General features: G+C 35.3%; 1 protein-coding gene across 2 annotated transcripts in view; it reads right to left on the reverse strand.

Annotated features, from left to right (window-relative positions):
• Positions 1–821: 821 nt before the first annotated feature.
• The window catches only part of B3GLCT (beta 3-glucosyltransferase), a 47,962-nt gene continuing 32,831 nt past the window's right edge, over positions 822–15,952 (reverse strand). For both annotated transcript variants that reach the window (XM_031615690.2, XM_090133461.1), the window contains exons 9-15: positions 15,563–15,694; positions 14,589–14,658; positions 10,292–10,405; positions 8,562–8,661; positions 7,471–7,590; positions 5,651–5,795; positions 822–2,434 (exon numbers count right to left, since the gene is read on the reverse strand). In XM_031615690.2, coding sequence (XP_031471550.1) covers positions 2,267–2,434; positions 5,651–5,795; positions 7,471–7,590; positions 8,562–8,661; positions 10,292–10,405; positions 14,589–14,658; positions 15,563–15,694 — 849 coding nt within the window. In that variant the 3' untranslated portion in view covers positions 822–2,266. The remainder of the gene's footprint in view (positions 2,435–5,650; positions 5,796–7,470; positions 7,591–8,561; positions 8,662–10,291; positions 10,406–14,588; positions 14,659–15,562; positions 15,695–15,952) is intronic.

The raw sequence follows: 15,952 nt of genomic DNA on the forward strand, positions 1-15,952 counted from the left end.
TCTACTAAAACTAGACTTCATACAGAAGGCTTCACATTTTGCTTTCAGAAACTCTCTGGGTTCCTCTGCTTGAAAAAGAAAAAAAAAAAAAATCTAGTTCTTGGGATAAAAAATCACTTTTGTCATATTGTTGTCTGGGTTAGACATTATTAGTTACATCTCAAAAATTAGAAAGTGTTGGGAATGGGATGCTCAACAAATTACTGCTTCATTGTCTTCAAAACTATGAAGACTGGAATCAGAATTTTTATGCTTGGTAATACATCTGGAATCACTGCAACAAAGTTCAGAGCTAACAGAAAATAAAATGAAGTGTATGAGTTGCTATTGAATTTATCACATCAAATGAAAAAGTTTGTGTAGCTAAGCAATGAATGAATTCCAATCTTTAAGTAAGACAGAAGCGTACAAGTGCAACACAGCACAGATCCAAAAACTGTCAGCTTTGCCTGACCTATTCATCCTCTACAGGGCCCAAGAAGATATGAAATATCACCAACTTGAGGCTGGAGTTGATTGGACTATATGATAAGACCTTTGGAAAACATGGTGATAGCATAATTGTGCAGAGAATTTTGTGATATCATAAAGATTCCCAATTTCATGAGGGCTCCAATAGAAAAGCATTTTTTAATTTGCACATAAATAGAGAAGAAAATTAACTTCAAAGGGAATCATGTAAGGTCAGAATATGAAAACAAACAAACAAAAAAAACTGTTTAAACATTCTTTTAGCACAACTGACCATAGAATATCATTCAGCTGATAAATTTATGACAAGGGTCTGAAGAATCCCATACTCTTCTTTTTGCAAAGAGGAAGAAGGCACAAAAGGTTAGACAAGAATGCTTTTATTCCGCTTTCAGCTCTCACAGTTCTAAACAGCAAACATACTTAACAACACATCCACGGTGCCAGAGAACACAGCCCTGGTATCAGTAAAATGTCTACTGTTTAAGGCACTGATAGTGGGAAGAAAAAAAGAAAAAAATACATAACATGGATTTCTCCTATGTAATCAGTACTTGAATCTATTAGAAATATGTGCTTGCTATTCAAATGCTTAAAATTCCACAAGCTACATTCACAAACAAGTGTTTCTACAACTTCAGTAATTGGAATCAGTGGCTCCCCTATTTGTACATAAGAGCAAGTATTGCATTACTTTGGAATGGAATCAATTTCTAACCTACCAAAAACCAAAGCAAAACCACAAATGACCTCAGCAGTATGGCTTTAAGACCCCGTATTTGGTTACAATATAGCAAGTGAAGTTAAATAACAGCATACAAGTGGCATATACTGTTCCCTTAAAAGTTTTACAGTATAAAAATTAGTTCAAAACACAATGAAGCCAGTTTTTGTACAAACATTTCTACAAAACTGAATTACTCGAAGAAAACAATGAAGAACAATTAAATATGAATCACTTTTTACATACTGTAAGCACAGAATTACTTATCTTGATGATATAAATTAGGAACACTGCAAACTTCTCAAAGCTGGCATCCATGTGGAAATGCACACATCAGCAACACTAAGTGTTAGTTCTTCAAAAATCCTGAAGTCCCATTTATACTTGCCAAAGAGTTACACCACGATTTAGGTTTCTAAAGGAGCTACAGTGACCTCCCGTGGCCGCTTTGGAAATCCCAGTTCTTTGGAAGGTGACATTCCTCAGAAATTTTGATTAACTTAAAGGTACACGAGTAGCTCACACTTGGTCCACCAGGAACCTCCAGTTATCCACTTGAAATGAGCACAAAGAATCATAGCTTTCAAACAATCCAGCTCCTGGTCACAGAAATAAAGTCCTGTCTCCTCTCTATTCACCAGGAACCTGTTCGGAACAGTTTAGAGAACTGTTTTCTGAAGGTCAATCAGACACGATGTTCAATAGGTATTTAAGAGATATTCAACATTAAGCTCCAAAATAAAGAACTGCAGCTTTTGCAAGAACAAATGAAGGAAATGTAAATGGATGTTGTATCATTCACAGACCAAAACAGAATGCAGACAAAGTTGTGTGCTTGAATGTGCGGCTTCACGGATGTATAAAGCTCTAAGATATTTAAAAAGAAATCAAGCATAACAAAACAATCCAAAAATTGATTACAAGCCTTCATCCACTGCTCTGAAGTAATGGGAACAAAACATTATCTGCTATGTCACAAAAAGATCATCAGTATAAGAACAACACAAAAATCACAGTAGTGATTGCCTCTCATCTGCAGTACATTAATCAATACTTTAATTCTTCTCCTTCTTATAAGTCTTCCCTGTTAAATTCAACTTTCTTTCCATTAAGTGCCTCTTCTGTGTTTGGTGCCAGCCATGTGAAGTACACCTTCACTGGATCAATGTTCCAGTGTTTGTGAAATGACACTGGAATCTGATGAGAAAGGTAGTCTTTGGGGTAGTCCATTGGCCGTGCCTAAGAAGGAAGAACAAAGCAAAGCCATTTTTACTCAGCAAGGAATCATAGAATCACAATGTTGGAAAGGACCTACAAGATCATCTAGTCCAACCATCCTCCCATTACTCTTGCTACCACAAGCTTCTAAGGAAGAATTATATAATCAGAAAGTACCGCCATTCAGTGGCCATCAAATATAAAAACACACAGGATAACAACAAAGGTTATTTTATATCATTCTGTAAAATTACAGGCGTCAGTTTAGATCTCCTGCACTGCAGTCATCGTGCTATGAAGTACACTGGTCTTAAACGTGTCCTATTTCTCAGGGTGAAATTGCCACCACCTAGCGAGCAAGTAGTGAGCAGCATTGTTTGTATCACACCTGTTTGTGTCCAATGATAAGAAAATCATTGTATGCAGTATTGTCTTTCTTCTCCTCCTCCTGAGAGATGCTAACCCTGGCACTGTGACTGTAGGATCCCAAATACAGCTGCTGGAATGTCTGCAGTTTTATGACAGGGAAAGATTATCAAAGGCAAGAAATATTATGGTGCCAGAAAACTGCATTACTCTTTATTGGGTTATATCAGAAGAGACAGAATTACAACAAACTCACATGATGCAGCTCAGTTTTAATGGGCCAAGCATGTTTCATCTTATCTGACAATTTAATGGCATGTAAGCGCATCTCTATATAAAAAACCCCACTCTGCAGTGATCTGTGGTAATTTTTTTTTTTTTTTTCAGAGAAATGCAGTAAAGGCATGCAGAACTTTATTCAGGAAGCACTCTGTGTTAGTGAATAATTTTTAATATGCGGGAAGATGCATTTCACTTTTTCTTTAGGTACAAGACAAAGAAGAAAATTGGATGATTAGGTCACTGAATCAATGATTTGATGCCTAAACTCATAACTGATTGAATACTGTACATTTCAGCCTCTTGATGGCTGAAGTAATGAATCGTATGTGCTGCATTCTTCCAGCCCTTTCCTGTACACTCCAGGCACAAAATCAGGCAAGAAAATGTTGACATTAAGAAATCTGAGTGTGTGTTTTTGACACACAGACTGTTTATTAAAAAAAGAAATCCATTTGTACGACCAAGAGGGAGCCCCAAAATAATTTTCTAGTTGTCACAAAAATCCAGTTCTGGTTTCTTTGCTTTAACAATATTTGTGGCAGAACAGTGGAAATCACAGAATGAGCACACTCAAAACTCGAGTTCTTTTCTCAGGCTTCATCTTTGTTAAAGGTACACTAAATTAGGATTTGTTGTAAGTGGTAGTAAAAATGAATTACGATTCAAGTGTAATTCTCTGCAAACTGCTAGGGTTTCACTTTCAAAGTGAATCAGTATCAAGAGCACATTATTAAGGATTACAAATAAGTGCTTTGTTTTGTTCTTTAAGTGCCACTCCTACACATCTGTGAGATGAGCTCTAGTTTTTCAAACTCTCATTTGAAAAAAAAAAAAACAAAAAAAAACCCCTGTGCATGAAAACCCCCAAACCTCCCCAAGCAAATTATTCTATAATTCTGCTCATTACGATGCATTATCTGCTTTCTTTCATATTTGTACTGAAAGAAGTGATGATAAAATAAAGCAGGAAAAGAAATCAGTATATTTCTTTCTATGTGGTCAAGGAATTAAAATTCTGAATGGAGTGTCCTGGTCTTCCCATTCCTCTAAATGTAATCAGGAAAAAAATGTCAATATGGGGAACACTGATAATTTAATTAGCTAACTTCCTCCCCAACCCCGGAAGCTGCTTTGAATTACTTGGTACTCTACTAATTTTCAAGCAGCCTTTCAACTTAATCTCAGCTTATATTCAACTACACCAATCTTTCCAACTTTTAAGCAAGATGAACATCCGAAAAACATCCGGCACTATGCTGACTTAAATGCTGATTTTTTAAAAGAAGGTTTTACACAGTTTGGAAAAATCACAAGTGCTTCTTCTCTCTCGCACCATGGGAGGAAATTATTTGTTTCATGACACAGCACACCTCACTGGGACTTAGTGCATTCTGTTTTCCATTAGCCTGTTACAGATACATTGTTAACTATTCTTGACAGCGGATTCAAATCTATTCCAATCCCATTCTCCCTAACTGAAGACTACACTTGACAGGAAAATTGTGTTTTGTGACCTATTTTTCCCTTGTGTTGGCATAGGTCGATTTATCAGAAGATATTTGTACCATTCCTCAGAACCCCATCAAAGCAACAGCTAGAGGAACACTTTTACATATATTCATATACATTCAGTAATAAGAGGATTCAGAATTGTAAATGCTGAATCAGTAGAAAAATTCCAGTATCTAAAGGGAGCCTATAAACAGGAGAGGAGCCAACTCTTTGAAAGGGTAGATACCAGCAGAACAAGGGGAAATGGTTTTAAGTTGAAGCAGGAAAGATTTAGGTTGGACGTCAGGGGGAAGTTCTTTACAGAGAGAGTGGTGAGGTGCTGGAACAGGCTGCCCAGAGAGGTTGTGGATGCCCCATTCCTAGAGGTGTTCAAGGCCAGGTTGGATGGGGCCCTGGGCAGCCTGGTCTAGCATTAAATGTGGAGGTTGGTGGCCCTGCGTGTGGCAGGGGAGTTGGAGATTCATGATCCTTGAGGTCCCTTCCAACCCAAGCCATTCTGTGATTCTGTTATTGGAGTAAGCAAAGAAAATAAATTCCCTGAAAAATTTCACAGTCAAGTCTCCATTTCCTGAAGAAAAAAAATATTTCTGTGTTGTGTTTAGTTTTCTGAGTTTTTTTTTTTTTTTCCAGTGAGGCTTTGAATGCTCCCTTCCTGGAAGCATTCATGGCTGGATGGGGCTTTGAGCAACCTGGTCTAGAGGGAGGTTATAGCAGGGGGTTGAAACTAGCTGGTTTTAAACGTCCCTTCTAACCCAAACCATTCTATGATTCTATGACATATCACAAGTATTCAAAGCATGTGGTGTTTCATTCTATTTGTTTTTCAAAGGGTCCACATCTGTTACAGAATAAATGAATTATCCTATGAACTGCTATAAACTTACAATTACTCTACATGTAACGATTCATGCTTTGAATTGTTGGTTAAATGTTCCAGAGAGAAGTGAGTTTAGTAGCAGCATTTTGGTTATGATTATTACATGTTTGTCCACTTGGTAATACTTATGAGTCTTATTTTATGCATACAATTAAAAGAACAAAACATACTTTAAGCACTAGTAAAAATAACTCTCTGACCTGATGGAATAGCGGACTGTGTGTTATAGGGATTCCTAAGCCACTGAAACACATCCCCAGGACCATATCATCAGGTGCATCCATGCTGTAACACCGGCACTTACTAGCAAGCAGCCTTTGAACAGCTGTTCTGCTGAAAACCATCCTAAGGAGGAGGAAAAAAAAAAGCAAACAAAAAGCATTGTACAATAAGTGCTAAAGTAACGAAATGACTTGAAATGATTAAAAGTTGCTAAATGATGTAAAGTTGCAAGGCAACACATAGCCCTCCAATGCAACTTATCCGGGATTTGAAGATTTGAGAAGCCATTACTGGTAAGTAATGCAAGAGGCATTTTCTGAAAGATAATTACTTCATATAATGAAAACTAATTATACTGCTATTCCAACCATTACTTAGCTAGCCTTCATTTTTTACTACTGATAATTACTCCTACACTTCATCAGAATTTTAAAGGGATATTCTCTTCTTTCTAATTCAAATATATTTTCCAGTTAGTTCTCATATAAACAACAAAAGAACTCTAAACCTCAACTGTCATTCCCTGAATCCCTTGCGGTACCAAGTTCTCTCCATAAACAAAAAATGTTCCTTGAAGCTATATGAAAGGCTTCCTGTTTCTTTCTTGCTCATCTAAATAATAAGAGCCCAGAGCTTGTAGATTATTATCACTAAAATAAGCCTCTAACAGACCAGAAACATGATGTCTTAAATTCAACAGCTGAGGGAATATACTTTTGTAGAGTATTCCATGACTGTTTTTTCTGAAGTTACATCATCCAGTTAGTCCAGTACAGGGTACTTTAACTATTACAAATTACACTCCAGAGATTCACACTTCAAATTTGCTACGCAGCTTCATGAGTTCATTCACTTTATGACCAAGAAGATGCAAGATATATTTCTTAGCTCAAGAATTAAGCAAGATCCTAGGGAACTAAGCAAAACAATTTGGGGAGTTAATTAATTTTTATTTATTCAGTCATTCCTTATTTAGTCATTAATTTTCATATAAAATGATGCTAAGGACATGCAAAAGACACAACTTGCTTTAGACACACAAGATGCTTCTTAAGATGATTCTCAGTGTAATATGAGCCAAACTGAAACACCACATACATGTTAATTTAAACCAATTTCCATACACAATCACAGAGGTCTATATTTCTCACTCACGAGCTTAACCCATAATGCACTTTCTACGAGAAACTCTTTATCAGGAAAGAAGATAAGATTCCTTCCTCAGCTACCTCTCCATAAATGATTGCATGAATTTCAAAAATCATCAGTGGTTTTACTTTTTAGCCATGCTTGGACAAAGACAAAGAACAAGAAAGGAGTACTTTCATTGCAGCAATCTGCTTTTTTAGGTTCTCCTGTAAACTCCACCACAGTTCAGATCAGAAACAAACTCTTTTAGGGAAATATCCCAGCTGTCTCCACTCACAACACTTTGAATCACACTGAGAGATGGTCTGTGTGTGCACAGAATGAATTCTGCCAGGTGAATCAATGCAGCACGATGTGCTTCAAAACAACATGTGGTACTGATAACTGAGAACAGGCAGGTTCAATCAAACCAAAACAAACCCCCTTAAACATGCATGGTCCTCAGCACCAGCTACTTTGCTCTACAAATCTGTTCCTACTGGGCTGCACAACTTATTGTAACAACATTTGGGTCTTTGAGCATCACTGCTTTTTAATTGTACTAGGAAACATTACTGATTCTGCTGCAACTGATTTGAACTGTAATTCAAAACATTTGCATTCAAACCAGGAACTAATGTAGATCTCAGCAGGAGCTGAAACAAATTACCCTCCTCCTCCAGTGATATAACTATATCCTCCTGTTCCCAAGCCGTAACCATAACGCTCTCCAAGAAATACTGGTTCATTGGGGTCATAGCAGCTGAGCAGTTTTCGGAGCCTGAAGATACTGAAAGAGGAAAATCCATCAAAGAGAAAAAAAATTAAACCATAAAAGACAGTTTTATTTCAAAACTGACACTGCTAGCCTAAGTGGTATTCTAGTAAACAGCAAAAACATGATTGGAGAAAATCCAAACATTCTACAGAAAGCAGAGATAAAAACTTTTAAACAGAAATTTACAATGGACTATTTACTGTGAGATATGACTGTTTTGTCTGCTCAAATCAATCAATGAATCAATTAGCTCAAAAGTGTTTTTCTGAATTGAGTCCCGTAGAGAAAACGTGATTTTCTTCCCTCGAATCATAGTAAGAACTTTGCAAATAACCATTTTAGCCCAGGAATCAGAAGAGAATAAAACAAGTTTTAATTATTACAAATACTGCTTTTTGTACAGTTACAGCCTCTTCCAAATTCTCCTGCTTTTACAATTTAATGTGAGGTATTCCTTGAACCACTGATTCTGATGTTCATGACTATGTGATCCTGACTGCTGATCAACGTGCCTTGTTTTTCTTATACTGCAGTGTCAGTTTTCATGTAAATGGGATCTCATTTTCTAACAAAGTCAAGTCCCTGAATACAGTCCTGGGTGGCCCTGACAAATGACCATATAACCTTCTGACTCTTTTATGCAAGGAACACAAGCTGAAAAGTGGATTGCAAATTACTAAAACCAATCAACTCATACATGCCTACACTGAAGAATCACAGCAAGTGACCTTATCATATTGAGACTACAGGATTACATAGTAACACTGTATGCACAGCTTTTATTAAATTACAAGTTTACACATTTTTAGATATCAATCCAGGAATGCTGAACAAAAAGTGACAATTTTATTCCTGGAAATAATATAAAGGTAAATGTAACAAATGAAAGAGGTGTATATCTTAAATACAGGAAAAGAGACAAATATTGCTAAAATTCCTACCAACATCAACAGCAGTTATTCCTGAAATATTGCAACTTGTACCTTATCAGAGTGTCATCATCCACTATGACTAACCACGGAGTTCTGGGAGAGCTATGATTCAAATACCTTTCCAAAATGGCAAAAGTTTTCCCACAGTGACCTAGAGGGAGAAGAATAACAGAACATATACATTTAAATATCATGACATTTTGTAAAAAGCAATCATTATTGAGTTAAAAGAGTGCTCACTGGACTAAAACGTTTTGGAAATGACTAGAAAAGTATCTGAGATACAAGCTTAAATTATCTCCTTCATACATGCCTACATGTATTCATCCATGAGACTGAATGGTGTTTGCACAAATGGTCATTGCTTTCTACGCAAGAATAAAATTTTGAAGCATGTATGGAAAATCTTTGAATTATGAAAACCTGGTAAACAAGCTATATTCTAGTTACCCTATTAATCTGTTGGACAACTCAGGGCAAACTGCTACCCTTAATTTCTGACACTTAAAAAAAATGAAGAGATTATGATAGACATACCTTCTGCAAAGTACTCTGAGATATTTTCTGAATACTTCATAATGCATCAGGGCTAGTGCTTGCACATCAATATTTATGCCTACATCGATCTACCGTACTCATGAGCTGCAGCTCAGGTTCTGATAACTTCCTCTAAAGAGAGATCTTAACACTCAATGTAAGATTACAGTGAAACTGAAAGGTAAAACCCTGTAGTGGGTTTTAAAAGGTGAGAAGTGCTTCTTTATAATGAGCAGCAAAAAAAAGCAAGAAACTTCAGACTGATATGGAATCTCAGAAAAATCCAACTGAAAACAGTCTTTAAGCATCTAGATTACAGGTCAGTATTATGTATTGCTATCAATACTAGGGTTACTAAACAAGCATTAAAAATAAGGATGGAATATTATAATTGAAGCTACTTCCAGTTCAAATATTTTGAAGAAAAAAAAACAATACTAACTCGCTGCTTAAGAGATAAGGAAATTTTGGCTTTGCTGATTTTGTGAAAATCCAAACTTAATGCAGACTGATACACAAGTATTTACAAAATTAAATCCAAGATTTCTGTATACCATTCCACAAAAGATGCACAAAAACAATACTGGAGCAAATTCAGAATAGTTTACTTAGTTCAGAAGGCCAGTAGACCAAAGGTCCTATAGTTACACATGACAATGCTTAAAGGTCATACAATATGCCTAAAAGCAACAGAACAAAAAACCCAAAAACCTGAAGCCATCATATCCACAGCATTTTTTTTTGTATTCAAGCACAAAGCAAATGAGCACTCTAAACTCACATTTGTTATAAAAAAAAGAATGTTAACAGTAAGTTTTTGTGCCTAAATAGAGGCATATTAGACACAAGCACACAATGTTTGAATACCATATAGAAAGTAATTCACATTCAGAAACCATTTTGTCTGAGGCCTTCTGTCACAAATCCATGATGCACTACAGCAATTCATCTTACTGAAGAATAGGCCCAGCATGACAACACCAATTCTTGTCTCCTTCAGTAAAGCCACACACCTTTTTATTATATTTACAAGTATTCAGTTTTCTACTCAAAAAATACAATGATCTATATACACAGATGACCTGTACTCTCCAACCTTTTCCTGTGTGAAAGAAGTATTCTTTTAGTTTTAGATGCAGGAATGTGTTACTGGAATAAATATACATGAAATAAATGTATTGTCCTGAAAACATACTATCTTTACACAGTTACTTGTGACAAACTGCCAACAGTCAACAACTTACCTCTTTCAGTATTAGGTACACCTAAATCTACAGTAGGAATGGAGATGTCTCTGTAATCACTGTAGTATTCAATAAGTGCAGCTTCTCTTTCCCAAGTCTGCTTTACAACTGGTACTGCAAAACAGTTGTTGACATTGAAATATAAGTAACTACTAAACTGAAATGTTTATGTCCCTGTTCACCGACACATTCGATCACACCGTCATGAAAATAACGTTTCAAGTACAGCATGATGGCTGTAAACATTCACTCTTTTTTCTTTCCTGCAGTATTTAAAGAAACCAATTTACATTTTCATGAAAGCCAGCCAGGACAGTTTTATTTATGCTCTAACAAAATTTCTTTAAAATACATCTGTAGTTTCATTCACATGACACTGAAGACTGTGATGATTATTTGTATTCCAAAGTATAGAATTCACTATTCTTACCCTTGCCATGTTGGACTTGTATCACACATCTATTAGAGATCAATCACTCTTCAGTATTGAAACTGTTACATTTTAGAAACAACACATCCAACTGCACAGCATATAAAATATTCTGAATCAGAAACAAACCAAATGCATCTTTTGAAATGCCTCACTCGTGCCATAAACATAGTGTTTGACAGCAATGCAACGTTAATGCTCAAAAGCACCTGTCTCCAGAGTCACATTCACAGAAGAATATTGCTGAATATCACACAATCAGCTTTTAGCCCTTGGAGATTCTATTCAAAGGAGGACTGTTTAACACTTGTCTATAAGAGCAATCCTTTTCTTATTAGTTTGCCATTTGACATGAATATCATAAACACTTCAAGTAGATTATACAGAATTCTAGTGATTACTCTACAAATGTTTCAACAGTGTCAGCCCCAAACAGTCTGTTGGACTAGATGAAATTTGCAAGTTTTCTAACTAGAACTATTCTATTTTCTGAATTTAATAAATTATGAGTAACATTAAAAGAATGGTAGGCACACCTGCAGGATGTTTAGAAGAAAATGATCAGATTAATATCAGTAATCTTTCTTCCACTTTAAAAATCAAGTGGGCAGACTAAGGTGAGCAGCCACTCTAAAATAACATGCATTTTGTTCTCCTCGTTCATTTTGCCCTATGCATTTTGACACCACCCACCAAATCTCATTAGCAGCAGCTGGTTATCTGTATGTTTGCTAAAACCCCAAATCCTATACATTTTTCAGAGGTAAAATTTAACTTATTCCCTACACTCAAAAAATTACATTCCTACTAGGAGGAAATATTTACATCAATTCCTTTTGAAGCTATTTAACTTTGATGTCTTTGAATAACTGATTTTAGCCTCCTGCTGAAACTGCTTTTCACCTAAATGCTTGCTGCCCACCTATTTGCTTGCTTCCCTCTAATCCCATCACATAAGGATTAATTGTAAGATTCTTGATTGACCAACTGTCAGCTGGGTAACATTAAAATTAATTAAAGGGTGTCTGTTAGGATGGAGTAGTAAGAACACAACTCACTAAAAGAAAAAGTTGTAAATTTGGAAGAAAAATGCAATTCCACTTCTGTAACAATGTGTAGATAATATTGCTTTAAAGGTTTTACATAAAACTGCAAGCAATTTTTGAATTAAAAATCCATAGGGAATTATGTACAAAAGATATGTTCATGCCGTGTTACAGGAGAGTTCTGAAGTGCAAATTCAGAAATTTCACAATACTTTACTTCTCCTACGTACTAAAAATTGTGCTAGATCACGTAATACTGCATAATCATGCATGCATTAATTGGCAGAAAATACCATGTAATCTTTTTTTTTTTTTTCCAATTATAATAAAAAAACAAGTTGGGAAGAAATGATTTTCCAATTTTGTGAAAAAGTTCCATTTCAAAACAATTGTTTCTTGCAAGAACAAAAGCAGAAAGTTTCCAGAAACCAAGCCACCAAATTAGAAGTATCACAGAAATACATAATGCTTTCAATCTTCACCTGGTAGTAGAAACACACCTGTAAAGGCACTTTCACTCTTCCCCAGCCTCAGTGCAAATACAAAGGACTACTTACTACTAGAGATTGAGCCTCTCAGCTTCTTTGGTGGAATCCCCCCTTCTTTGCATAAATGAAAAAAGAATTCAGTGAAGCAGAGACCTGAGTCTCACCACAGTGAAATGGTCTAATAAAGGAGCTAACAAGCTCAAAGCACTGTTCTCTTTTCCTTCATTGTTTTAACAGAAATGTCACCATCCAGGCTAATGTCTAATGTAAACTGAATCCCTCAATCATTTCCAATTTCTAACAGCTCATGTTTTCTAAATAAAAAACAGAAATCTGAAAATTTCTGACCAACCACTGATGCAAATAGCTGTTATATAGCAATACGATGATCACATGGCAGACATAACTCCACACTACAGAGATACTAACAGAAGGTCAGTTCTAAGCTCTTTATCTTAGTGTGCCACTTTCAGAACACTGTTCACAGTCTTGCAAGCTTCCTGTATTACCATTGACAGTTCGTGTCGGGAGAGTTCTATCTGAAGTCAATTCTTGAACTGCTTTTGCACATCAAATACTAAACCTTCCTGTTGCACTAATGTAGATTTTGGCATACAATAAAAAATGACTTACCAGGTAAAAGGAGCTCTCTGAAGCTGGCATCCACTAATCTTTCAAAATCTTGAGTAAGATTATCCTCTATTGCATAACACTGGAAACTGTGAGGAAAGTTCAAGAATTTTCCTCAGTCTTCAATTGCTGCTTCTTGGAAGATGATTATGCTATTTTTTTGAAGCTTTATTTTCCTTTTTGACTTTCTAGCTTTTGTTTTGTTTCATTTCAATTTTAATGCAAGAAATTAAACATGGATCCAGAAAGGAGAAGTCTTCAGTGAACTCCAATTACAGGACAGTCAATTTTGTTCTGTCAAAAGCTACTTGCTGGAGATCTCCAAAAGACTAGTACAAAACAGTGGAATATGGCCTTCATCAAGTGCAGTAACAACATCAAGAAAAGAATTACATAAATCTTACCCTGAAGGAAAAAACAACACTTGGAAAATAGTCTAAATCTTAAAATGGCAGAATCTACCATTTTGGATGCATTAGCAAACAGGGACTTAGTTACAAAAGTAGCTTTTATCTTCTTCCTATCCTCTGACAGAAGATGTGGAATTCCCTCCCACCCCCCAAAAAAAAAAGTTGGGAAGAGTATTAGCCTTTTCTTTTTTTTATACAATAACAGTCACTTTAAATTAAACTTATGAACCAAGTATGCCAATGCTATTACAAAACTGTAGTATTCAAGGACACACAAAATTCAAATACATCAATGGAAAATAAATCTATTTCCAATTTCTTTATTAACAAAATGTCTAGAAGTAAACCAGAATGGACTGTTAGGTGGCACCAAGTAGGCAGAATGCTTATTGTTAAACTGGAAAGAAAAATCCCAAGTCCACAAACTGTTATATACAGTTTGTATATAGGCTGAGCTTTATTATATATTACATGAAGCTGTGTATCTCCACATCTTTATTTTCCTTGTCTCTCAGAAAGAAGGTAAAACCCACTGAACTGATTTGGTGGAGCTCTGCTAGTTTGATTGTTTGTTTGGTTATTGTTTTTACCATGGATGTCATGGTCGTATGATCATGTTAACTATTATTATTTGTAGAACATCACATTTCCAAATTAAACACTACAGCACTGTACACTTGACAGACTACTGATCCAGACTTCGACAAAGTACTATGTTGACCAGATTTTTACAAGAAAGAAAATATCCTATTTCAAGCACTATAAAAACCCGGTTCTCATCCAACTGCTTAAAGCAATTAAAGCAATATAAGAGCATAAACTATCTTTTATTGAGGTGGAGGGCAAGACATAATGTAGTACCAGAGGACAGAGCTTTCAGCTTGCTCAAATTTCTGAAGCAGTCACATAGACCATTGCTAATACAAGGAACAGAATTAAACTGACTATCCAGGGGAACACACTGAATGGTATTAAGAGTTGCAATACTAATATCACTAATAACACTACAGCTCCAATTTCCATCATATAAATTAACTTTATGCAAATTTTCAGTTCAGATACTTCATTTTAATATTGTCAACCAATCACTAATGATGAAACACCAAATCATTGTAACTTTGCCTTAAACATTTTGCAACCCACCTGAGGAACTCTGAAGTTTTCGTGCTTCCCAGTGGATTTTGCAAATATTTAGTCCCAAGAGGTGCACAGCACGTATTGGCTTGTTCTCTAAATATTAATTTCATGAACTATACTGTACAGAACTACTAACTTGACTAACCAACAACTTACTTCTGTCTCCATGAAATTTCCGACATGTTTTTACAGCAACAAAGACATCTTCCTTTTTTACTGGCTCTCCCTATTTGGATAGAACAAAAATGAAATTGCAGGCTCTGGCTTTAACAAATTTATAGGATATGTATGTCCATATATGTAATAGAACAGAAGATATCTTTTCATTGTACAGCGTATCAAGTAGAATAGGATATTAGTAAATTTTTGTCTCTTGGCAAAAATTGGTTTAAAATTCCTAAAAAAACATTAACTTTTTCCATTGATAAAATATTCTAACATGAACTATAACACTTATTGTTAGAAAAAGAAAATGAACTTGTTGCATTAAAAATGATTCATCTGAAAAACAAAGTTTCCTTAACTTCTTTGAAATTAAAATAATCACTATGAGAAACTTAACGTTTCTCTGATATTCATAAAAAGAAACTTAAAGTCTACACACTAGAAATCTGAATTTCCTCAACTCTAAAATGAGTTTAATCACCCTATTGGTTTCCCTTTTGGAAACCAGATAGCCTAGAATTTTGCTGTCCTACAATCATCATCTCTGGTGAGTTAACCCATAACATCATAAATGCATTCTCCTAGAGATGGAAGCAATAGACTATACACGAATGCTGTATTACATTTTATCTTTAGCCTAAACAAGATTAGATTTCCCATCTGTGGAAAAAGAAAATCCATACTTCAGTATCTCAGAGAAATATAAAGACAATTATTTTAGAGGTCATAAGCTGCTCAACCACGACGATAAAATGACCAATTAAAGTATATACGATATTTGTTTGCCAGGAAATATTCTGTGCCACGGAAGTCTGAAAATAATTATAAATACCACAACAAACCTTTGTTTTTTGTTTATTGAAAAATATTCCTTCAAGGTTTGAGATATTTTAAAGCCAAATGTTACTAATTTATTAAGAACTGTACCTTTACTAAGCAAGTGATATTTAAAATTAGGTACTTACACAAAGTGGAAGAAAGTTACTGAATGTTGTTGCACACTGATCAACCCTATCTGAGTTCACATCACCTGTACAGAATTCAGGCACTGGAGTAAGATGTGGTCCATCCCCTTTCTGCCAAATATACAGGGCAATCTAACAAAAAGGAATACATTTATATCAGTAATGAAAATTGGATTAACATTCTCAAGGCTTACAAAGAATCATACTACAAGATAAAACCAAAAGAGAAAATGGAAAATATCAGATGACGTAGCTAGTTGATTTAATAGCTGGATATCTTAGCTTTTGCTCACATTTCTACAGCTAACATCTAATTATTTTTTTGCTATAACAGAAATTCTATAGATACTCAAGTTTTGAAGGATTTAGTTTCATTTATTCAAGTATGTC

Source organism: Phasianus colchicus, chromosome 1, assembly GCF_987193195.1.
Source record: "Phasianus colchicus chromosome 1, bPhaCol1.hap1.1, whole genome shotgun sequence".
Taxonomy (NCBI): Eukaryota; Metazoa; Chordata; class Aves; order Galliformes; family Phasianidae; genus Phasianus; species Phasianus colchicus.